This window comes from Rana temporaria, chromosome 3 (assembly GCF_905171775.1).
Source record: "Rana temporaria chromosome 3, aRanTem1.1, whole genome shotgun sequence".
NCBI classification, from domain to species: domain Eukaryota; kingdom Metazoa; phylum Chordata; class Amphibia; order Anura; family Ranidae; genus Rana; species Rana temporaria.
The window spans coordinates 128811600-128836372 of record NC_053491.1 but is presented as its reverse complement, the minus strand read 5'-3'; the positions used below and the strand labels follow the sequence as shown (position 1 = coordinate 128836372).

At 45.4% G+C, this 24773-nt stretch overlaps 1 protein-coding gene across 1 annotated transcript in view; it reads left to right on the top strand.

The window, feature by feature from the left end:
• FAM107B (family with sequence similarity 107 member B) overlaps nt 1-24773 on the top strand; it is a 97508-nt gene that overhangs the window by 54814 nt on the left and 17921 nt on the right. The window contains exon 2 of the mRNA XM_040343420.1: nt 4544-4727. Coding sequence (XP_040199354.1) covers nt 4600-4727 — 128 coding nt within the window. The 5' untranslated portion in view covers nt 4544-4599. The remainder of the gene's footprint in view (nt 1-4543; nt 4728-24773) is intronic.

The following is a 24773-nucleotide window of genomic DNA, read 5'->3' as shown; positions in this document are numbered from 1 at the left end:
CCAAAACCGACATGCTTTTGATGTGAAAATCCTGAGATTTTAGCTGCCCTGCCTATGCAATGCCTCCTGTCGTGGTGGCCATCTGTAAGCCCGGGGGCCCCATAATCTTCTATTGCCCGGGGGCCCCATGAGTTGTCAGTCCACCCCTGGTGTTGAGTCCCAGTTTCTGTGGTGTTTGTTAGAATATAAATACCAGAACCCAAGACCAATTAAATTAGATTCAAAATACTAATTTGCCAAGAATGCAATGCGTTCCAATAGCCTTTTATATTTTAAAAAGTTACCTTTTTTATGAGTCTGGTTATATTGTGCCAATGAAAAGCAAAATTTTATTTGCCATGGAATACTGCCTGTTCCTCCTCTTTGGTATATCCTTGTAACAGGTACTTCATCTTGATAAACCGTGCCTTCCCCTCATCTGAGGAGAAGACATCCACCCTTAAAAGTGACTACAAATATATATTATATAAAACATTAATTCACCCTTGAGAAGAAAAATGTAAATCTGTTAATTTCTAGTTTTTTTTTTGTCAGAAATTGAATATATTTAAATGGACATTCATTATTCAAGATAATGTACATCCACTTGTACAATTATCAGAGGTTTACGATATCACGATTTGAAACATCTTTCCTTGATTATAAGGATTACTGCGTATTTCCTGCATAGTAAGCGGTCTTGTCAATAAATATTTGGAGTAAATATGTTTATTCAATGAACGCTGGTTTTTCCTGGGTATCTTTTGCTTGGGGTGTTTTATCTTCCTGTTTCAGTAATTACAAACATCTGGTTGTTGATTATGCTTGATTGAGTTTTTTATTCTTGCAGGCTTCACTGCAAACTGTCATGTCTGTTATTCGGGTATAGAGTTACAATATGTTTCAGAGTTTAACGTAATGGGAACTTGTACACTATAGGATTCCCATCTCATTTTTAAAGTTGCACTACAGGGCCCTAAACAAAAATGTTTTTGCAGTGGGGCACCCCCTGTGCTGCCATGGGTAAATGGTGGTTTAAGCCTAGGGTACAAGTAAAAAGGACTTTTTACCTAAATTATCCCTTGCAACTGTAGGCTTCTTCTATAGCATAAATGGCCTCCCAAAGCCTGCCCTTTCGCCCGGTCTGGTCACCAGAAGTTTTCACAAAAGTCCTTGTCATCAATGTTGTTCCCATTCTGGTGTATTTGGACAATCTGCTCCTGCGGGAACATTCAAGACTGTTGCAGCCAGTGGCGGCCGTCCATAGGGGGCGCCCGGGCGCCGCCCCCTCCTGTAGTCATAAAAAAAAAAAAAAACGGGCCCTTTTAAGGCTTTTAAAAATTCATTCTGCAGCACCGCGCAAATAACATACACTCATGCATTGCATGAGTGTATGTTATTGTGGCCAGCCTATTCAGATAACCGGACATTGGGCGCCGATTATCTGAATAAGGACAGCTGGTTGGCTGTACGGAAGTGCCTATCGGAGCCAGCGGCTTTCCCAGTACAGCCCTTCAGCTCCGGATGTCTTATCCTCGGAACGTAGTGGGCTACATCCCTTGGATAAGACTGACGGGCCGTCTCAGCCAATCAGGTTGACTGATTCTGGTGATCAGTAACCTGATTGGCTGAAGCGTCATCGAGGGCGGCAGAAGACATCGAGGGACTGTGGAAGGAGGATGGCGAACCCCAGAAAGGTAAGTGCCGGGCGGGGGGGGGGGGGGAATCTGACTGGCAGCATTTTACAGGGCACAGTGGGGGACAATTGATGTGGGCACAGTGGGGGACAATTGATGTGGGCACAGTGGGGGACAATTGATGTGGGCACAGTGGGGGACAATTGATGTGGGCACAGTGGGGGACAATTGATGTGGGCACAGTGGGGGACAATTGATGTGGGCACAGTGGGGGACAATTGATGTGGGCACAGTGGCTGCATTTGGCATGGCACAGTGGTGACAATTGATGGGCACAGCGGTGACAATTGATGGGCACAGCGGTGACAATTGATGGGCACAGTGGTGACATGGCACAGTGGCTGCATTAGATGGGCACAGTGGCTGCCTTTGATGGGCATAGTGAGGCTGCAATTGTGGTGGTTTTTTTTTCCATTTGTTTGCGTCCCCCCAAAGTTTTGAGCACCAGCCGCCACTGGTTGCAGCCCTACATACTAACAGCATTGAATGAACGGACCCTGTTCTTTGATTAACCCCAGCATCTGAGCACCACAATCAAGTTAGCTTTGGATTGATGGCTTGCTTTCCATCCCTGTACGGAGTCAGGGAAGTCCTTTCTCCCAATGGTGTTGAAAATTCTGACAACAGATGCCAGCCTGTTAGGCTGGAAGGGTATCCTGATTGTCTGTCAATTCAGGGGAAGTGGTTGTTGACAATAGCCCGGATGCTGATCCGCGTCCAGAAGTTCAAGTACATTTGGATTACTCTTCAGCACGCACACCTGGGGCTGCCAGGCAGGGTCCATTCTAACAAGGCCATAGTGGTGGCATATGTAAAAAATCAAGATGGTATTTGGGTTGCTCTCAGAGAAGCTGAGTTATTTCAGACTTGGGCAGAACTTCATGTTTTGGCCCTGTCTGCAGTGAACATTCCAGGCATAGAAAATTGGCAAGTGGACTTTTTAAGCTGCCAACAGCTGTAGCCGAGAGAGTGGTCCCTCCACCTGGAGGTTGCCTCCTGTGGAGGGGGGCCAGGCATAGACCCACTTGCATCCAAATTCAGCCACAGGCTGGACAGATTTCTGTCCATAAATTCTTGGGCCTTCCGAGCCCTGGTCATTTTGTGGATTCAGTGCAGTCTGATTTATGTTACACTCTCTCTCAAACACCTACCACTTCCGGTTTGGAGGATAAAGAAGGAAGACATTCCAGTGATTTTCATTGCACCAAATTGGCCCATGAAACCATAATACTCAGATGTAGTCAGACTCCTAGCATATTCTCCATGGGCCCTACTAGATCATCCGGACCTTCTTTCTCAAAGTCTCGTGTTCACCCTCCTTCAAATTCGCTGGCATGGACAGTTTGGCTGTTTTTAAAGCCCAAGTCCTAAAGGTATTCAGACAGGAAGACTCTCCCACCTTGTCTTTTTCACACAAGTTTATCAATTTTACCAGGTGGATTTTCAGGCCTTAGAGGTCCTCTAGGTCAGCCTTTCTCAACCAGTGTGCCGCGGCACACTGGTGTGCCGTCAGAGCTTCTCAGGTGTGCCGCGGGGACAGTGGAGAGAAGGCTGTCAAATGAGCCTGCTCTCCTGCCGAACTGTGAGAACTGTGAGAAGCTCTGTCGGCTTCAAAAGTGAAAGTAAAGTGCAGAGGAGTGTGCTGTGCTCTCTGCTTCCCCCTAGAGTGCAGTACCTGGCTGAATGAGGAATCTGAAGAGGTACTGAGCTAGAAGCTAGATTTGTTTTAAAATGGCTTTATACATGTGTCTGTGTGTGTGCATGTGTATGTATGTATGTATGTATGTATGTATGTGTGTGTGTGTGTGTGTGTGTGTGTGTGTGTGTGTGTAAGCATGTGTGTATGCGTGTGTAAGCATGTGTCTGTATGTATGTGTGTATGTTACTTTTGATCCTCCCCCCCCCCCCCCCCCCATTCCTGTACCATCATAATGGCTTTTGTAGGGCTTGTTTGATAGCAGCAAGGACTGTGGCTCCTCTGAAAAGCAATCCATGCACAGATCGCTTTTCAAAGGCATTTGACAGGCGGTAAAGAGGAATTATGTTGCCTCGTCACCACCTGTTTTAAGCCCGTAAATGCAGCATCACTACACCGCAACCGTGCAATGCACACAGTTGCAGTGCAGCCCTTCGGTATACCTCCAGTTGCAGCCACAGCATGTAAACACCCTCAGCTGCTGCCTCTGCAGCTAAAGGTGGAGAAGTTGGGGGTTTTAAAAACAGCTCAACCATGTGGTTTTACCGCCCCTATGACATGTGAACAAGCCCTTGGTTCACATCTGTGTAGCTGCATGAAGGGCAGTCCATTAATTTCCATACCCACAAGTCGCCAACCTTTTTTTTTTAAATTGCACTGCAGCAAAAGCACCCCACGTTTTCCAATGTGTGGGGCCATCATTAAGAATTATTGGTACCCCTAAAGAGCAAAGCATTTGTCTGTGTGTCAGGAATGAGCATGATTTTGCGTGTGTTCTGCGACACACCGTAATGTGAACCAAGCCTTGGACTGGGGTGCCTCAAGACTGAAAATACTTTTTAAGGGTGCCCCGACTGGAAAAAGGTTGAGAAACACTGCTCTAGGTGGTCCTGTTTAGTTTTAGTGGGCAGGGCAACCATATATAAATTACCAATGTCTCTAGACCTATAAACTGGGTTCCTGTAGCTGAATTTTTTGGAAGGTATAGAGGTTATAATCCATGGTCCATTTTTCTCATGTTTTCTTACCTGCTTGAAAAGCTGATTTAGATGATATCTGCAGTAATTTGCTATATTTTGATGAAGGAGATATATTGAGAATACAATTAATAGCATCTTCTGTTTGGGTATTTATGATGCAATTTTAATGATTATTATTTTCTTTGCTACAGGTAATTCTCCAGCTGACTCAGTGTTTGGGGAAAAATTTCCAGTTGTGAAAAGCATCATGGCTGAACCAGACTATATTGAATCCGATAATCCAGAATTGATAAAGCCTCACAAACTGGTCAATCCAGTGAAGGTCTCCAGAAATCATCAGGACCTCCATCGAGAATTATTAATGAACCAAAAAAGGTATGATTTTGGTATGCTGTTTATTCATACAGAACAAAACTTAACCAAGTCATACAATAGGCTTTTCATGATCTCTGGGTTCTGTGTTCATAGAGCTTATGTGCCACTTTTATCTGAAACTACCTTTGCTTACCAGCTGTCACTTCTGAGGTGAATGTAATGTCATGTACACATTGATATGTTTTGCTGTCTGATGAAAACTCTTTGCAGGAGGATGTCGGTGAACACCCTTTTTAGATATTATGAATGAACAGTTTTTTTTTTTTTCTAAACAAAAGAGCTGATTGCCTGCTAATGAATGTTGTAGGACCCTTTTTAACCACTTCATTACTGGGCACTTAGGCTGCATTCACACTATAACGCAGCGTATTTTGCCGCGACAAATTGCGGCGTATTGTACCGCGATTTGCCGCGACAAAACGAGTCGTCTTAACCTCTTCTTTTTTGTAAAAAAAAAAAAAAAAAAAAAAAAAAAAAAACATTGTTAACATTGTTGTCTATGCCGAAAGCCGCCTGAAAAAAAGGGTCCGGGACTTGTTTTGAGCTTCAGGCGTACGGCGTTCGGCGTGGAGATGTGAACCGAGACATCAACGTTAAATCACCCCTCCAGCGGCACGAGCGTCGGGCGTAAATACGCCAAGGTGTGAATGCAGCCTTAAACCCCCTTCGTGCCCAGACCAATTTTCAGCCTTCAGCGCTGACGCATTTTGAATGACAATTGCGCGGTCATACAACACTGTACCCAAATTATATTTTTATCATTTTTTTCCCCCACAAATAGAGCTTTCTTTTGGTGGTATTTGATCATCTCTGCGATTTTTTTTATTTTTTTTTGCTCTATAAACAAAAAAAGACAGAAAATTTGGAAAAAAAAACCACAATATGTTTTACTTTTTGTTACAATAATATCCCAATTTGTTATTAAAAACAAAAAAAAAAAAAAATCCTCGGTTTAGGCCGATACATATTATTCTACATATTTTTGTTAAAGAAAATCGCAATAAGCGTATTTGATCGGTTTGCGCAAAAGTTATAGCACCTACAAAATAGGAGATAGATTTATGATTTTTTTTTTTTTTTTTTTTTTTACTAGTAATGGCGGCGATCTGCGTGTTTTTTTTTTTTTTTTTTTTGTCAGGCCTGCGATATTGCGACGGACATATCGGACACTTTTGACACAAATTTGGGACCATTCACATTTATACAGCAAACCGTGCTATAAAAATGCACTAATTACTGTATAAATGTGACTGGCAGGGAAGGGGTTAACACTAGGGGGTGAGGAAGGGGTTAAATGTATTCCCTGGGTGTGTTCTAACTGTGGGGAGGGGACAGACTGGGGGAGGTGACTGATGATGTGTCCCTATGTACAAGGTACACAGATCGGTCTCCTCTCTCCCTGACAGGACGTGGAGCTCTGTGTTTACACACAGAGCTCCACGTCCCTGCTGTCACCGCCGATCGCGGGTACCTTGCAGACATCTCGGCCGCCAGGTACACGCACCGGCTTCCCAGCGATGCGGCGGCACAGTGTTTACCCGTTGCGTGCCCCCCAGCGGCGCACGCAGGTAATGCACAGAAAGACGTCCACCTGGCACTTGAGAGCCGCGCTGTGGACGTCTTTTGTCTATAGCGCGGATCTCAAGTGGTTAAATTGCAGCGCTTCTACATTGCTACATTTTTATTTATTTTTTTGATGTCACAATGTACAGTATAAGATTTCTTATCTGTGCCTAGTCTTGCCACACAGAGTTAATCCAGCTTCTGGATTTTGACTGAATGTTAGTGATCATAGCAGAATTTAGTGTAAGGAATGCACAGGAAAAAATGCATGTTGACAAGGGGAGTGTAGAGGAGGGCAGGGAGTCTACTGACATCACGACGCCACCCACAGAGCTCAAGACAGCAGATCCACCCACAGAATCTGCAGTTTTTCAGTTCTTATAACAGACAGAGGGGAGACATATGACAGGTAAAGATACATGCAGGAGGCATCTATATCCTTATAGATCAGAACTATGGCAGTAGTTTAGAAAGGATGAGAGTGGCTTTACATCCACTTTAAAGAGACTCTTTATATACCTGCAGCAGCTTTCAATACCCTTTGTTCGTTTTAATAGAGCAAAGCTTCAGCATTTACTGATCACGCTAACTCTAGGTCCACTCTTCTGTATGTGGAGTAATCGATTTCCCAGCGGCCATGTTTTGGGAAAGGTGCATGCACCAAAGCATGGCGGCACACATAAATTTAATAGGCCGCCGTGCTCAAGCAAAAAAGTGCAGAAATGTGAACCTAGGGTGAGGCTTGCCGGTTCCTCCTTTTCCCCTTGGATTCCTATTGTCCAGTATGACTGCTTATCCTAGTATTGGCCAGTAGGAATGCATTTCAGTGCATTTTAAAAGCAAGTGTTGGCACTACCTGGAAGTTTAAGAGCCCTTTCACACTGGTGCGTTTTTGCTGCAAAAATAAAGCTATTAAAACCAGGGCTGTGGAGTCGGTAGATAAATGTTCCGACTCCTCAGTTTTATGTACTTCCGACTCCGACTCTGACTCCCCGACTCCGACTCCTCTGTATTAATATGCAAATGTATTTTATACATTCCTTGAGGGAAAGAAACGCAACCTACCACAGGACTACTGGCTGGGAAGCCAACAGTCTACTGTATTGCACAGTTTAAGCAAAAGACAAACACAATGAAAACAATCAAGTGGCTGGATAGTAGCAGCAGGCATAAACATCAGGAACAGGATCTTTACCAGTTCAAAAATACAAACCACATTATTTGGTTGTTTTAGAACAAAAACAAAGCTTATCTATAATGAACCAAAAACAAAATCTGTAAAACCTAGAAATGGTTTATATTAATCTTGAAATGTAGTTATAGGCTTAGCAAATGCAAATCAATTCAATGTAGAGCTCTTAAAGCGGGGGTTCACCCTATAAAAAAAAAAAAAAAAAAATTCTTCTAGCATAAAATTAGGCATAGTAGCGCGAGCTACAGTATGCCTGTCTTAATTTTTTTATCCCCGTACTCACTGTGTAATCGTACATAGAAGATTCCGACTGCCCACGGGGAATGGGCGTTCCAATCCAGACGGAAGGTGATTGATGGCCGGCTCTGGCGCGTCACGCTTCTCCGGAAATAGCCGAAATAGGCTTGGCTCTTCAAGGCGCCTGCGCATAGTCTGTGCGCAGGCGCCGTGAAGAGCCGAGACCTACTCCGGCTGTCTTCGGGGAGCGTGACGTGCCAGAGCCGGCCGTCAATCACCCTCCCTCTTGAAAGGAACGCCCATTCCCCACGGGCAGTCGGAATCTTCTATGTACGATATAACCGTGAGTACGGGGATAAAAAAATTAAGACGGGCATACTGTAGCTCGCGCTACTATGCCTAATTTTATGCTAAAAAGTTGTTCTGCAGGGTGAACCACCGCTTTAAGTCAGACCTATTATTTTTAGGGCTGAAAATAATCTTTCGACACTGACTTGGGTGGGTGGCATTGCAGTAACTATTCTGGCCACATCACTAACGATCTCTGGATAAACAAGGATGGCTTCTTCAACAGTAAGTTTTGATGAGCGATCATACTTTTCAACTTCTTTTAGTGCTTTATAAAACTCCTGTTGGAATTTTTTTATTTGGACACTTACTGGTTCTCTAACATGCATTCCCTGTAAAAGCAGAACACAACACTATGGAAAGTATAAGTATTGCAGCTCCTAATTGTGCGTTGCGTGCCATATAGTGAAGCACATGAAAAGCATGCTTCTTCACGGTCACTTAACGTGTTCGTTTTGCGGTTACGTGAGGCACTGCATGCATTGGTCTTTATTCTTACAGTAGAGAAGTCATTATAACTTTTTGTGAATTGGGACATTTAAACTTGCTTTTTTTTTTTTTAAATTCCAATCTAAATTTAGTAGGAGTCGGAGTCGGTGCATTGTTTGCCGACTCCGACTCCAGGTACCCAAAATTTCCTCCGACTCCGACTCCACAGCCCTGATTAAAACGCTCATAAAACGCTCCAAAAACGCCCCTTACATTAAAATGAATTGAAAACTCTGTAAAATTGCGAAAAAAAGCGGTAAAATCACTATTTCTTTATCGTACATCACGGGACACAGAGCGGCATTCATTACTATATGGGTTATATGGAGTACCTTCAGGTGTAGACACTGGCAATCTCAAACAGGAAATGCCCCTCCCTATATAACCCCCTCCCATAGGAGGAGTACCTCAGTTTTTCCGCCAGTGTCTTAGGTGTTAGTCATGGTTTAGCTTGCCTCCACATCCTTGGGATTAGGTGAGCTAACCGGTTCTGTCCAAAAAAGCCTCAGCGCTAAAGTGGTCAGTAACCGGACCCCAAACCCTTGGGGTATAGCCCATAATGCTTTTCTTTTTAGAGAGCTGGACCCTGGGCCCAGAACTTAGAAACCTTTGGGTGCCTAATGTTTCTGTTGCCAGAGTGCTATATGGGCCCAGGACAGTGGATCCTTCATAGGAACCCAGGGCCTGAAGGTCTAGACATCCCCACCGAGATGGGGGAAGATTGGGCCTCTTGCTTGGCAAAGTCCTGCGGCATGGAGCAGGTAAGTGAGGGGAAAACTTGCGGAACTTGGTTCTTAGCAGGTTTTTTCTGGGGGGTCACAGGGGACATGCCTAAAGTTATGCACTGCATCTGGCAAACTAGTCACATATCATAAAGATAGGATGGCTCTATATGTATTATTCCCCATAAGATGTGACCTCCCTTGTAGTGTTGGAAAAGCATTGAGTGGGGCCTGTGTGATATAAAAGTATATGTGTGTGTCAGAGAGCTGTGCTTACCTGCAAGCCTCCAGGCGATGCTCCATTCAGTCTTCCTCCTCACGGCCTGCAAAGCAGGCAAAACGCTGACCTCCTCATGGTTCCAGGCTGCAGGCTGCAGTTTGCTGGAGCAGAGAGGTCCCTTCCTCCCAACCCCCCCCCCCCCCTGTCGGGAGGGGCATTTCCTGTTTGAGATTGCTGGGGGGGAAGGGCGGGTCAGTGGCTTAAGGAAGGGGCGGCCCTTCCTTGTTTGTTCCATATAGCTCATTCAATACTTTGGAACTGAGGAGGAAAGACCAGAACGGCAAGCACGGGGCGCCGAGGACACACAGTGGCCAGAAAGAATATTGCAGTCTTCAGAAAGACTGTTTTCAAGCCTAGGAATAGGCTGTTTCTTTTCCATCTCATAGTTTTTCTTGCAATACTACTCAGGGGGACAGAATGTTTTTTCTTTCCTAGATTTGAAAAAAAAAAAAAAAAAAAAAAAAAGTGTCATCTAGGGGAGAGGAAGCATTTTTTTATCCCCCAAACAGGTGTTTGGGCATTTAACTATTTATAAGTCCCAGGTACCAATAAGTAGCAGGTGTACCTCGGTATTGTACCATGGCATCAAAAAACAAGGGTACAAGAGGTGGGGATTCCCCCAGAGAGTCTGAGGTCTCGGACAAAGCTATGCCGCTGCTTTCCCCACAGGGAGCCTTGGGGCCATCGGGATCTGGGGCTGGAGCTGACGCGGGTCAGTCCAACCCTAAGATGGTCACGGAGGAGGTATTACTCACCTCTTTAAAAGAGATGCAGAAAAGCATGGGTAAAATGATAGCCGCAGCTATGCGGGGCAGTAAGCGGAATAGATCTCCGTCGCCCGAGCGCGGACCCTCAGAAGAGGAGGTCCTTTCCTCAGGGGAATTGGACGACCTCTTGGACAAGGACCAAGTAGGTTCAGGGATCGAGGATCCGGATACAGAGGAGTCTGGGGCAGTCTCCCTGAGGGAGAGCTGGTGGATTCAAGGATTGTCGGACTTGGTCCATAGGGCATTCAACTTGCCAGTACCAGATCTCCAGGTATCGACGGTTTCAGCTTTGGGCTCACTGAGGGCGCCTCAAAGCAATGCTGTGTTTCCGATCCATCCTCTATTAGAGGGAGTTTTGTTCCAAGATTGGAACAAGCCAGATAAGATCTTCTTACCACCTAAGAAGTTCTCTGTCCTATATCCTATGGAAGAAAAATTTTCCAAAAGATGGGCTACTCCTGCAGTGGACGCAGCCATCTCATGTGTTAACAAATCGTTAACATGCCCTGTAGAAAACATACAGGTGTTCAAGGATCCAGTTGATAAGCGCTTGGAAGCACTACTTAAGAACTCCTTCACTACTGCAGGGGCAGTAGTACAGCCAGCTGTGGCTGCGATTGGGGTCGCTCAAGCATTATCGGATCAATTTAAGCAGATGCTTAAACTTATTCCTGCCCAGCAGGCAGAAGAATTTTCGGATGTCCCTAAGGCCATATGTTTTACGGTAGACGCAATCAAGGATTCTATCCAGCAAGCGTCACGTTTATCGTTATCCCTTATCCATATGAGAAGACTCTTATGGTTAAAAAGCTGGGAGGCTGAGCCCCCATGCAAGAAGCTCCTGGTAGGGTTCCCCTTCCATGGAGGACGACTCTTCGGAGAAGACCTAGATAAATACATTCAGACCATTTCAAACGGCAAGAGTACTCTCTTGCCAACTAAGAAGAAGGTTCAGGGGCCTGCGTTTAAACGACAGTATTCCCCTGGGCAGGGGCCCTCTAATGCCAAGCAGTATCGACGGCCTCCTGCAAAAGCAAACTTCGGCTTCAACAGCAAATCACAAGGACAGGCTGTTAGAGGCAAAAGGCAGTGGTTTCGCAAACCAGCAAAACCAGCCCCCAAGCCAACCTTATGAAGGGGCGCCCCCACCCACGAAGGTGGGGGGAAGGCTGCGACTCTTTTCAGAGATTTGGGAAGCCAGCATTCCCGACGAGTGGGTACGGTCTTCCGTGGCCACAGGCTACAAATTAGATTTCCTAAGGTTTCCTCCTCCTCATTTCCAGAAGTCGAGGATTCCAAACGATCCGGAAAAGGGAGCCGCATTAAGATCGGCATTAGATCATCTACTTTCCCAGGAAGTAATAGTAGAGGTACCAGTCCTGGAACAGGGGCTGGGTTTCTACTCCAACCTATTCATCATCCAAAATCCAATGGAGATGTCAGGCCAATTTTGGACCTAAAGATGGTAAATGCATATCTAAAGATCCGCTCATTTCGGATGGAATCCGTGCGGTCAGCAGCTGCCACACTCCAGAAGGACGACTTCATGGCGTCCATAGACATAAAGGATGCCTACCTTCATGTTCCAATTTATCAGCCACATCAAAGATATCTACGCTTCATGGTGGCTTCGCGTCACTTCCAATTCGTGGCGCTTCCCTTCGGGTTGGCTACGGCCCCCCGGGTGTTCACGAAGGTCCTAGCTCCGATCCTAGCCAAGCTAAGGATCCAAGGGGTCACGATCCTAGCATACCTGGACGACCTCCTAGTCATAGACCACTCGTCTCCTGGCTTGGAGCGAGCAGTGGCCCTCACGGTCCAATACCTCGAGAGGTTCGGCTGGGTCCTAAATCGAGAAAAGTCAGCTTTCCAGCCCACAAGGCAGTTGGAATATCTCGGCATGAGATTAGACACAGAACAACAAGGAGTGTTCCTACCTCTGAGGAAGGTAAAAGCCATCAAGGAATTAATCCTACTGGTTCTAAGCACTCGCATCCTACAGGCAGCCATCCTGTCAGCATGGAGCAGAAGGCCACAGGCCTTGGATATCCCGTTGCCGCTCTTATCAAGAGTCCCACAAAGTCTGTGTTGGTGGTTAGACCCTCAGAATCTACTGAAGGGGAAGTCTTTCAGCCCAGTGGCTTGGAAGATAGTGACCACAGATGCCAGCCTGACGGGCTGGGGAGCAATTTTGGATGGTTGCACTCGCCAAGGTACTTGGGCAAAGCCAGAGAAGCAGTTGCCCATCAACATCTTGGAGCTCAGAGCTGCTCGACTAGCCCTCAGGGCTTGGACGTCAAAATTGCAGGGGTTCCCGGTGAGAATTCAATCAGACAATGCCACGGCCGTGGCATACATAAATCACCAAGGGGGAACCAGGAGTCAAGCCGCTCAGAGAGAGGTGAGCTTGATTCTCCTATGGGCAGAGGCGCATGTGCCCTGCATATCGGCAATATTCATTCCAGGAGTGGACAACTTTCAGGCGGACTTCTTAAGCCGCCAGACTCTATGGCCGGGGGAATGGTCTCTGCATCCACAAGTCTTTCAAGCACTCTGCCAAAGATGGGGAGTGCCGGACGTGGATATCATGGCATCGAGACTCAACAAGAAACTAGACAGGTTCATATCCCGCTCAAGGGATCCGATGGCCTGCGGAACCGATGCGTTGGTTTGCCCTTGGCATCAGTTCAAACTTCTTTATGCGTTTCCCCCGCTCCAGTTACTACCCCGCCTGCTGCGCAGGATCCGGGTGGAACACATACCAGTCATCCTGGTAGCTCCAGCATGGCCCAGAAGGGCATGGTACTCACTCATCCTAAAGATGGTAGTGGGAGACCCTTGGACTCTTCCTCTACGGCCAGACCTGCTATCGCAAGGTCCGATCCTCCACCCTGCCTTACGGCATCTAAATTTGACGGCCTGGAAGCTGAATCCCTGATTCTCAGGGGTAGAGGTCTGTCTCAGAAAGTAGTCTCTACCCTAATCAGAGCCAGGAAACCGGTCTCTAGGGTGATTTATTACAGGGTCTGGAAGGCCTATGTAGGCTGGTGTGAGTCCAAGCGATGGCTTTCTCGCAAATTTACCATCGATAGAGTATTAAGTTTTCTCCAGCTAGGAGTGGATAAAGGATTGGCATTAAGCACAATCAAAGGACAGATTTCTGCTCTGTCAGTGTGGTTTCAGCGGCCGCTGGCCACCCACTCGCTGGTTAAGACCTTCCTTCAAGGGGTCTTACGTATTAGACCTCCAGTTAAATCCCCGCTTTGTCCGTGGGATTTAAATCTTGTTCTGTCAAGTTTACAGAAACAACCGTTTGAGCCGTTGGCTGAAATTCCTTTGGTTCTACTGACAAGGAAGTTAGTATTTTTGGTTGCCATAGTTTCCGCAAGAAGAGTTTCGGAGCTAGCGGCCTTATCCTGTAAGGAACCATATCTTGTTTTTCATAAGGACAGGGTCGTTCTCCGCCCTCATCCTTCCTTCCTACCGAAGGTCATATCCAGTTTTCATTTGAACCAGGATTTGGTATTACCATCCTTCTTCCCTAAACCTACTTCCAGAAAGGAAGGGTTGCTGCATACCTTGGATATTGTCAGGGCCATGAAGGCCTATCTTAAAGCTACAAAGAAGATCCGGAAAACAGATGTGCTGTTCATTCTACCGGATGGGCCCAAGAAGGGGCAGGCAGCTGCAAAGTCCACCATTTCTAGGTGGATTAAGCAATTAATCACTCAGGCCTACGGCTTGAAAGGGTTGCCTCCTCCAGTATCATTAAGGGCTCATTCTACTAGAGCCATGGGCGCCTCCTGGGCAGCACACCACCAGATCTCTATGGCTCAAGTTTGCAAGGCGGCAACCTGGTCTTCTGTCCACACGTTTACAAAATTCTACAAGTTGGACGTAAGAAGGAATACTGATACTGCCTTCGGGCAGGCAGTGCTGCAGGCTGCAGTTTGAGACCCTCGGATTCCGGGGGCTCCTCTTGTTCGAGTTAAATTTAAAAATTTTATTTTTCTCAACTAAGTTGGATTTATTATGATTTGAGTATATCTCTAAATTAAATCCTTTTGTCTTGGAGATGTTCTCCCTCCCCTCATTGTAAGCATTGCTTTGGGACATCCCATATAGTAATGAATGCCGCTCTGTGTCCCGTGATGTACGATAAAGAAAAAGAGATTTTTAATACAGCTTACCTGTAAAATCTTTTTCTTGGAGTACATCACGGGACACAGAGCTCCCACCCCTCTTTTTTGAGGACCATTTTGGGAGGCATACTGCTTGCTACAAAACTGAGGTACTCCTCCTATGGGAGGGGGTTATATAGGGAGGGGCATTTCCTGTTTGAGATTGCCAGTGTCTACACCTGAAGGTACTCCATATAACCCATATAGTAATGAATGCCGCTCTGTGTCCCGTGATGTACTCCAAGAAAAAGATTTTACAGGTAAGCTGTATTAAAAATCTCTTTTTTACTGCATTTTACCTCGATTTTACTGTGTTTTCAATTCATTTCAATGGAGAGGGGCGTTTTTGGAGCGTTATATGAGCGTTTTAATAGCGCTATTTTTACAGCGAAAACGTGGCAAAACTGCACCAGCGTGAAAGGGCTCCAAGACTTTTACTGAAAGAACAAATATGGGATTGGAATTGCAGATTGCTCATTTACTAGAGTCTGTGTATTCTTCTGTCTTACTATGTGTACATAATTTAATGTGTATTTTTTATTTTTATTTAACCACTTCCCGCCCGGCCTATAGCCGATTTACGTCCGGGAAGTGGTTATGAAATCCTGACGGAACGTTCCAGAACGTCCTGCAGGATTTCATGCCGTGCGCGCCCGTGGGGGCGCGCATCGCGGCGATCGGTGATGCGGGGTGTCAGTCTGACACCCTGCATCTCCGATCTCGGTAAAGAGCCTCCGGCGGAGACTCTTTACCACGTGATCAGCCGTGTCCAATCACGGCTGATCACGATGTAAACAGGAAGAGCCGTTGATGGCTCTTCCTCACTCGCGTCTGACAGACGCGAGTAGAGGAGAGCCGATCGGCGGCTCTCCTGACAGGGGGGGTTCACGCTGATTGTTTATCAGCGCAGCCCCCCCTCGGATCGCCACACTGGACCACCAGGGATGCCCACCCTGGACCACCAGGATGGGCAAAAAAAAAAAAAAAAAGCCTGCAAAAAAAAAAAAGTCTAAAAAAAACAAAACAAAAAAAAAAAGCATTCAAAAAAGAAAAAAGATGCCAATCAGTGCCCACAAATGGGCACTGACTGGCAACCTGGCAAAATCAGTGCTGCCACCCCAGGGTCCATCAGTGCCACCCCACAGTGCCCATCCATGCCCAGTGCCCACCTATCAGTGCCCATCTGTGCCACCCATAAGAATCCATCAGTGTCACCCATCTGTGCCGCCCATGAGTGCCCATCTGTGCCGCCCATGAGTGCCCATCTGTGCCGCCCATGAGTGCCCATCTGTGCCGCCCATGAGTGCCCATCTGTGCCGCCTGAGTGCCCATCTGTGCCGCCTGAGTGCCCATCTGTGCCGCCTGAGTGCCCATCTGTGCCGCCTGAGTGCGCGCATCTGTGCCGCATACCAGCGCCATCTCATCGGTGCTCATTAGTGCCGCCATATCAGTGCCCGTAATTGAAAGAGAAAACTTATTTACAAAAAAATTAACAGAAAAAAATAAAAACGTATTTTTTTTCCCAAATTTTCAGTCTTTTTTTTAGTTGTTGCGCAAAAAAAAAAAAACGCAGAGGTGATCAAATACCACCAAAAGAAAGCTCTATTTGTGGGGAAAAAAGGACGCCAATTTTGTTTGGGTACAGTGTAGCATGACCGCGCAATTGCCATTCAAAGTGCGACAGTGCTGAAAGCTGAAAATTGGCTTGGGCGGGAAGCTGCGTAAGTGCCTGGTATGGAAGTGGTTAAATATTCTATATTAACCACTTAACCACCGCACACCGCAGAATAACGGCGGCAGGGTGGTTCCTTAACTCTGGGAGGACGTCATATGACGTCCTCCCAGAATCGTGCTGGGGCGTGCACACTGGAGTGTCCGTGACCGCCGGGATCACAGTAAATTGACGCTGATAGCGGCCGTTTACCACGTGATCGCTCCGTTCAATGATGGAGCGATCACTTGTAAACAAACATGTGATGACGCCGGTTCCTCTCTCCCCTCTCTGTACCGATCGGTACAGTGTGCGAGGGGAGAGCGGGTGGCAGCAGCGCTGTGGGCTGGATCTGTGACAACTGCAGTCACAGATCCATCCATGCTCTGCCTTCCCTGCAATACTGTGCAATACTCTGCCTTTCCTGCAATACTGTGCATTACTCTGCCTTCCCTGCAATACTGTGCAATACTCTGCCTTTCCTGCAATACTGTGCAATACTCTGCCTTCCCTGCAATACTGTGCAATACTCTGCCTTCCCTGCAATACTGTGCAATACTCTGCCTTCCCTGCAATACTGTGCAATACTCTGCCTTCCCTGCAATACTGTGCAATACGCTGCCTTCCCTGCAATACTCTGCCTTCCCTGCAATACTCTGCCTTCCCTGCAATACTCTGCCATACCCCGCTATACTCTGCCATACTCTGCCATACTCTGCCATACCCCGCCATACTCTGCCATACCCCGCCATACTCTGCCATACCCCGCCATACTCTGCCATACCCCGCCATACTCTGCCATACCCCGCCATACTCTGCCATACTCTGCCATACCCCGCCATACTCTGCCATACTCTGCCATACTCTGCCATACCCCGCCATACTCTGCCATACCCCGCCATACTCTGCCATACCCCGCCATACCCCGCCATACATACCCCGCCATACATACCCCGCCATACATACCCCGCCATACATACCCCGCCATACATACCCCGCCATACATAACCCGCCATACTCGATGATACCCAGCCATACTCTGCAGTCTTCCCAGCCTAGAGGTGAGATGTGGGGTCTTATTGACCCCATATCTCACTGTTAATAGGACCTGTCTTTCCATATTCCTATTACAATGGATGTTTACATTCCTCATAATAGGAATAAAAGTGATCAAAATTTTTTTTGGGGGGGGGAAAAAAGTGTCAAGCTAAAATAAATAAAGTAAAATGAACAATAAAAAATATATATATTTTTTAAAGCGCCCCTGTCCCCGTGTGCTCGCATGCAGAAGTGAACGCATACGCAAGTCCCGCCCACATATGAAAACAGTGTTTAAACCACACATGTTAGGTGTCGCTGCGAACGTTGGAGCGAGAGCAATAATTTTGGCCCTAGACCGCCTCTATAACAAAAAACATGTAATCGGTAAAAAAAATTAAAGTGTCGCCTATGGGGATTTTTAAGTATCAGTTTTGCGCCATTCCACGAGCGTGTGCAATTTTGAAGGGTGACATGTTGGGTATCTATTTACTCTGCGTAACTTTATCTTTCACATTATGCAAAAACATTGGGCTAACTTTACTGTTTTTTTTTTTTTTTTTTTTTTTAAAGCACATAACTGTTTTTTCCCCCAAAAAAAAGCTTTCGAAAAATTGCTGCGCAAATACAGTGCAAGATAAAAAGTTGCAACGACCGCCATTGTATTCTCTAGGGTCTCTGTTAAAAAAGCATATATAATGTTTTGGGGTTCTATGTAATTTTCTAGCAAATAAATGATGATTTTTACATGTAGGAGAGGAATGTCAGAATTGTCCTGGGTGTTCCAGGACCCCTGATGGTGCTCCCTGCATGTTGGGCCTCTCTATGTGGCCACGCTGTGTAAAAGTCTCACACATGTGGTATCGCCATACTCGGGAGGAATAGCAGAATGTGTTTTGGGGTGTAATTTGTGGTATGCATATGCTGTGTGTGAGAAATAACCTGCTAATATGACAATTTTGTGAAAAGAAAAAAAAATCTTGATTTAGCAAAGAATTGTGGGGAAAAAAAACTTGCCATGCCTCTTTCTAAATACCTTGTAATGTCTTCTTTCCAAAAAGGGGTCATTTGGGGGGTATTTGTACTTTTCTGGCATGTTAGGGTCTCAAGAAATGAGATAGGCCGTCACTACTTCAGGTGTGATCAATTTTCAGATATTGGCACCATAGCTTGTGGACTCTCTAACTTTCACAAAGACCAAATAATATGCACCAACTTGTACTTATTTTTACCAAAGATATGTAGCCGTATACATTTTGGGCAAAATTTATGAAGAAAAATTACGAATTTGTTAAATTTTATAACAGAAACAAAGAAAAATTCATTTTTTTTTTTACAAAAATGTTGGTCTTTTTTCATTTTGAGCACAAAAAATAAAAAACCCAGAGGTGATCAAATACCACCAAAAGAAAGCTCTATTTGTGGGAAAAAAAGGACGAAAATTTCATATGGGTGCAATGTTGTATGACTGAGTAATTGTCATTCAAAATGTGAGAGCACCGAAAGCTGAAAATTGGTCTGGTTATTAAGAGGGTTTAAGTGCCCAGTGGTCAAGTGGTTAAAGCTTTTCCATTTATAAGACATTCATAGCATGAAATAAAAATACTAACATCACACTTGATCTTCGCCAAAAGGCTGAGAAGCGATGTTCTCTGCATTCCAATGTCATCCCATTGAAGGGAAGCTCTTGGCTCCATAGACACAGCTTCTTCGGCACAACTTGGATGTGGTGTTTGAGCTTCTGGGACACCATCCTATAGAGATCAGCCAGACGATACACTAGCTATCACTGATGGATAGATATCATCCAACCCTGCTCTCACATCCTACTATGCTGTGATGGTGTCAGTTCTATATAAAGGGTGGGAAAATTTGTTCCCCTCAACTTAGGGAGAGAACATTTTTACACTTTTTTTTTTTGGTGCAATTTTCAGGCGATATCTACTAAACTATTACTAGTTTTACTTTCCCCATAGCATCATCATCTTTTTTTTATCATTTATTACTGAGAAAATATACAAATTCAAGGAATGGAAGTGCTTTCCTGAAATATGCAAATTTACAAAAAGCAAGCAACGTGATTGGTTAAAATAGACTCCTCCCCCTATACATATGCAGCTGTGTGTTTAGTGTGTGAGCGGAGGGTCATTGATATCTCAATTGCTGGGCTTTCTTTTGTCTGGAGCCCTTTCACACTGGAAACCCTTATAGCGGAGCGTTAAAATATCGGTAAAACACCGCTATTTTACCGCGTTTTTACAGCATTTCAATGGAGAGGGGCGTTTTTGGAGCATTTTATGAGTGTTTTAATGGCCCTATTTTTACCGCGACAAAAACGCACCAGTGTGAAAGGGCTCTAAGAGCCCTTTCACACTGGAAACGCCTATAGCGGAGCGTTAAATAGCAGTAAAACCGCGATTTTACCGCGTTTTCAATTCATTTCAATGGCGAGGGGCGTTTTTGAAGTGTTCTATGAGCGTTTTAATAGCGCTATTTTTGCAGCGAAAACGCGGCAAAAACGCACCAGTGTGAAAAGGCTCTTTAAATGGCAGTAAAACACCGCTATTTTACTGCGTTTTTACAGCGTTTTCAATTAATTTCAATGGAGAGGGGCGTTTTTGGAGCATTTTATGAGTGTTTTAATAGCGCTATTTTTACAGCGAAAACGCACCAGTGTGCATATTTGCAGCGTTTTTGCCTCGTTTTCGGGGCAAAAATAGCGATATTAAAACGCCTATAGCGGAGCATTAAAATAGCGATAAAATCGCTATTTTTTCGCGTTTTTATGCCGCAAAACGCTGCTCTAAGAGCCCTTTCACACTGGAAACGCCTATAGCGGAGTGTTAAAATAGCGGTAAAACACTGCTATTTTACCGCGTTTTTTACCGCGTTTTTCAATTCATTTCAATGGAGAGGGGCGTTTTTGGAGCATTTTATGAACGTTTTAATAGCGCTATTTTTACGGCGAAAACGTGGCAAAAACGCCTCTAGCGGGGCGTTAAAATAGCGGTAACACCGCTATTTTCCTGCGTTTTTACGCCGCAAAACGCCGCTCTGAGTGCCCTTTCACACTGGAAACGCCTATAGCGGAGCATTAAAATAGCGGTAAAACACTGCTATTTTACCGCGTTTTTCAATTCATTTCAATGGAGAGGGGCGTTTTTGGAGCTTTTTATGAGCGTTTTAATAGCGCTATTTTTACAGCGAAAACGCTCCAAAAACGCACCAGTGTGCGTTTTTCCCTTTGTTTTCGTGGCAAAAATAGCGCTATTAAAACGCCTATAGCGGAGCGTTAAAATGGCGGTAAAACTGCAAATTTTTCGCGTTTTTACGCCGCTCTGAGAGCTCTTTCACACTGGAAACGCCTATAGTGGAGCGTTAAAATAGCAGTAAAACACCGCTATTTTACCGCGTTTTTCAATTCATTTCAATGGAGAGGGGCGTTTTTGGAGCGTTTTATGAGCGTTTTATTGAGCGTTTTAATAGCGCTATTTTTGCCGTGAAAACGCGGCAAAACCGCACCAGTGTGCGTTTTTGGCGCGTTATCGCGGCAAAAATAGTGCTATTAAAACGCTTATAGCGGAGCGTTAAAATAGCGTTAAAACACCGCTATTTTACCTCGATTTTCCCATGTTTTTACGCCGCAAAACGCCGCTCTAAGATACCTTTCACATTGGAAACGCCTATAGCGGAGTGTTAAAATAGCGGTAAAACACCGATATTTTACCGCGTTTTTACCACGTTTTCAATTCATTTCAATAGAGAGGGGCGTTTTTGGAGCGTTTTATGAGCGTTTTAATAGCGCTATAAAACGCTGCAAAAACGCCTATAGCGGAGCTTTAAATAGCGGTAAAACACCGCTATTTTACCGCTTTTTTACCGCGTTTTTACCGCATATTCATTCCAATGGAGAGGGGCGTTTTAATAGCGCTATTTTTACCGCGAAAGCGTGGCAAAAATGCACCAGTGTGAAATGGCTTTTTAAATAGCGGTAATACACCGCTATTTTACAGCGTTTTCAATTCATTTCAATGGAGTGGGGTGTGGGGTGTTTGCGCACATTTTATAGCACCTAAAAAATAGGGGATAGATGTATGATTTATTTTTTACTAGTAATGGCGATCTGCGATTTTTTATTTTTTTTGGTCAGGCGATATTGCGACGGACATATCGGACACTTTTGACACAAATTTGGGACCATTCACATTTATACAGCGATCAGTGCTATAAAAATGCACTAATTACTGTATAAATGTGACTGGCAGGGGAGGGGTTGACACTAAAGGGTGAGGAAGGGGTTAAATGTATTACCTGGGTGTGTTCTAACTGTGTGGGGGGAGGGGACTGACTGGGGGAGGTGACCGATGCTGTGTCCCTATGTACAAGGGACACAGATCGGTCTCCTCTCTCCCTGACAGGACGTGGAGCTCTGTGTTTACACACAGAGCTCCACGTCCCTGCTGTCACCGCCGATCGCGTGTACCCTGGTGGACATTGCGGCCGCCAGGTACACGCATCGGCTTCCCAGCGATGCGCCGGCACAGTGTTTACCCGCTGCGCGCCCCCCAGCGACGCACACGGGTAATGCACAGAAAAAGATGTGCAAAGACGTCCACTCGGCACTTGAGAGCCGCGCCGTGGATGTCTTTTGTCTATAGCGCGGATCTCAAGTGGTTAAATTGCAGCGCTTCTACATTGCTACATTTTTATTTATTTTTTTGATGTCACAATGTACAGTATAAGATTTCTTATCGGTGCCCAGTCTTGCCACACAGAGTTAATCCAGCTCTGGGCAATCCTCTTTTATTGTTCAGTGAGATTAAACGGATTTACAGAGAAAAACCTTCGTCTGTTCCGCCCCCTTGCTGTGAGTGACAGGTTATTTATATATCTCATGCACTAGCCTGGAGACGGGCATTATTTTTTAATTCCCACCCCCACGCCTTTTCTGAAGTCATGTGGTTACTTTTCTGGATTTTGACTGGATGTTGGTGATCATAGCAGAATTTAGTGTAAGGAATGCACAGGAAAAAATGCATGTTGACAAGGGGAGTGTAGAGGAGGGCAGGGAGTCTACTGACATCATGACTCCACCCACAGAGCTCAAGACAGCAGATCCACCCACAGAATCTGCAGTTTTTCAGTTCTTATAACAGACAGAGGGGAGACATATGACAGGTAAAGATACATGCAGGAGGCATCTATATCCTTATAGATCAGAACTATGGCAGTAGTTTAGAAAGGATGAGAGGGGCTTTACATCCACTTTAAAGAGACTCTTTATATACCTGCAGCAGCTTTCAATACTCTTTGTTCGTTTTAATAGAGCAAAGCTTCAGCATTTACTGATCACGCTAACTCTAGGTCCACTCTTCTGTATGTGGAGTAATCGATTTCCCAGCGGCCATGTTTTGGGAAAGGTGCATGCACCCAAGCATGGCGGCACACATAAATTTAATAGGCCGCCGTGCTCAAGCAAAAAAGTGCAGAAATGTGAACCAAGGGTGAAGCTTGCCGGTTCCTCCTTTTCCTCTTGGATTCCTAATGTCCAGTATGACTGCTTATCCTAGTATTGGCCAGTAGGAATGCATTTCAGTGCATTTTAAAAGCAAGTGTTGGCACTACCTGGAAGTTTAAGAGCCCTTTCACACGGGTGTGTTTTTGCGGTGTTTTCAGGGTAAAAATAGCGCTATTAAAACGCTTCTATTCTTCTGTCTTACTATGTGTACAAAATTTAATGTGTGTTTTTTTATTTTATTTAAATATTCTATATTAACCACTTAACCACCGCACACTGCAGAATAACGGGGGCAGGGTGGTTCCTTAACTCTGGGAGGACGTCCTATGACGTCCTCCCAGAATCGCGCTGGGGCGAGCACACTGGAGTGTCCGTGACCGCCGGGGACCTGGCGCATCACGGATCACGGTAAATTGACGCTGATAGCGGCCGTTTACCACGTGACCGCTCCGTTCAATGACGGAGCGATCACTTGTAAACAAACCGGCGTCATGTGATGACGCCGGTTCCTCTCTCCCCTCTCTGTACCGATCGGTACAGTGTGTGAGGGGAGAGTGGGTGGCAGCAGCGCTGTGGGCTGGATCTGTGACAACTGCAGTCACAGATCCATCCATGCTCTGCCTTCCCTGCAATACTGTGCAATACTCTGCCTTCCCTGCAATACTCTGCCTTCCCTGCAATACAGTGCAATACTCTGCCTTCCCTGCAATACTCTGCCTTCCCTGCCATACCCCGCCATACTCTGCCATATCCCGCCATACTCTGCCATATCCCGCCATACTCTGCCATACTCTGCCATACATACCCTGCCATACATACCCTGCCATACATACCCTGCCATACATACCCTGCCATACATACTCTGCCATACATACCCCGCCATACTCTGCCATACATACCCCGCCATACTCTGCCATACATACCCCGCCATACTCTGCCATACATACCCCGCCATACTCTGCCATACATACCCCGCCATACTCTGCCATACATACCCCGCCATACTCTGCCATACATACCCCGCCATACTCGATGATACCCAGCCATACTCGATGATACCCAGCCATACTCGATGATACCCAGCCATACTCGATGATACCCAGCCATACTCGATGATACCCAGCCATACTCGATGATACCCAGCCATACTCGATGATACCCAGCCATACTCGATGATACCCAGCCATACTCGATGATACCCAGCCATACTCTGCAGTCTTCCCAGCCTAGAGGTAAGATGTGGGGTCTTATTGACCCCATATCTCACTGTAAATAGGACCTGTCTTTCCATATTCCTATTACAAGGGATGTTTACAGTCCTTATAATAGGAATAAAAGTGATCAAAATTTTTTTTGGGGGGGAAAAAAAGTGTCAAGCTAAAATAAATAAAGTAAAATGAACAATAAAAAATATATATATTTTTTAAAGCGCCCCTGTCCCCGTGTGCTCGAATGCAGAAGTGAACGCATACGCAAGTCCCGCCCACATATGAAAACAGTGTTTAAACCACACATGTGAGGTGTCGCTGCGAACGTTGGAGCGAGAGCAATAATTTTGGCCCTAGACCGCCTCTATAACAAAAAACATGTAATCGGTAAAAAAAATTTAAGTGTCGCCTATGGGGATTTTTAAGTATCAGTTTTGCGCCATTCCACGAGCGTGTGCAATTTTGAAGGGTGACATGTTGGGTATCTATTTACTCTGCGTAACTTTATCTTTCACATTATGCAAAAACATTGGGCTAACTTTACTGTTTTTTTTTTTTTTTTTAAAGCACATAACTGTTTTTTCCCCCCCAAAAAAAAGCGTTCGAAAAATTGCTGCGCAAATACAGTGCAAGATAAAAAGTTGCAACGACCGCCATTGTATTCTCTAGGGTCTCTGTTAAAAAAGCATATATAATGTTTTGGGGTTCTATGTAATTTTCTAGCAAATAAATGATGATTTTTACATGTAGGAGAGGAATGTCAGAATTGTCTTGGGTGTTCCAGGACCCCTG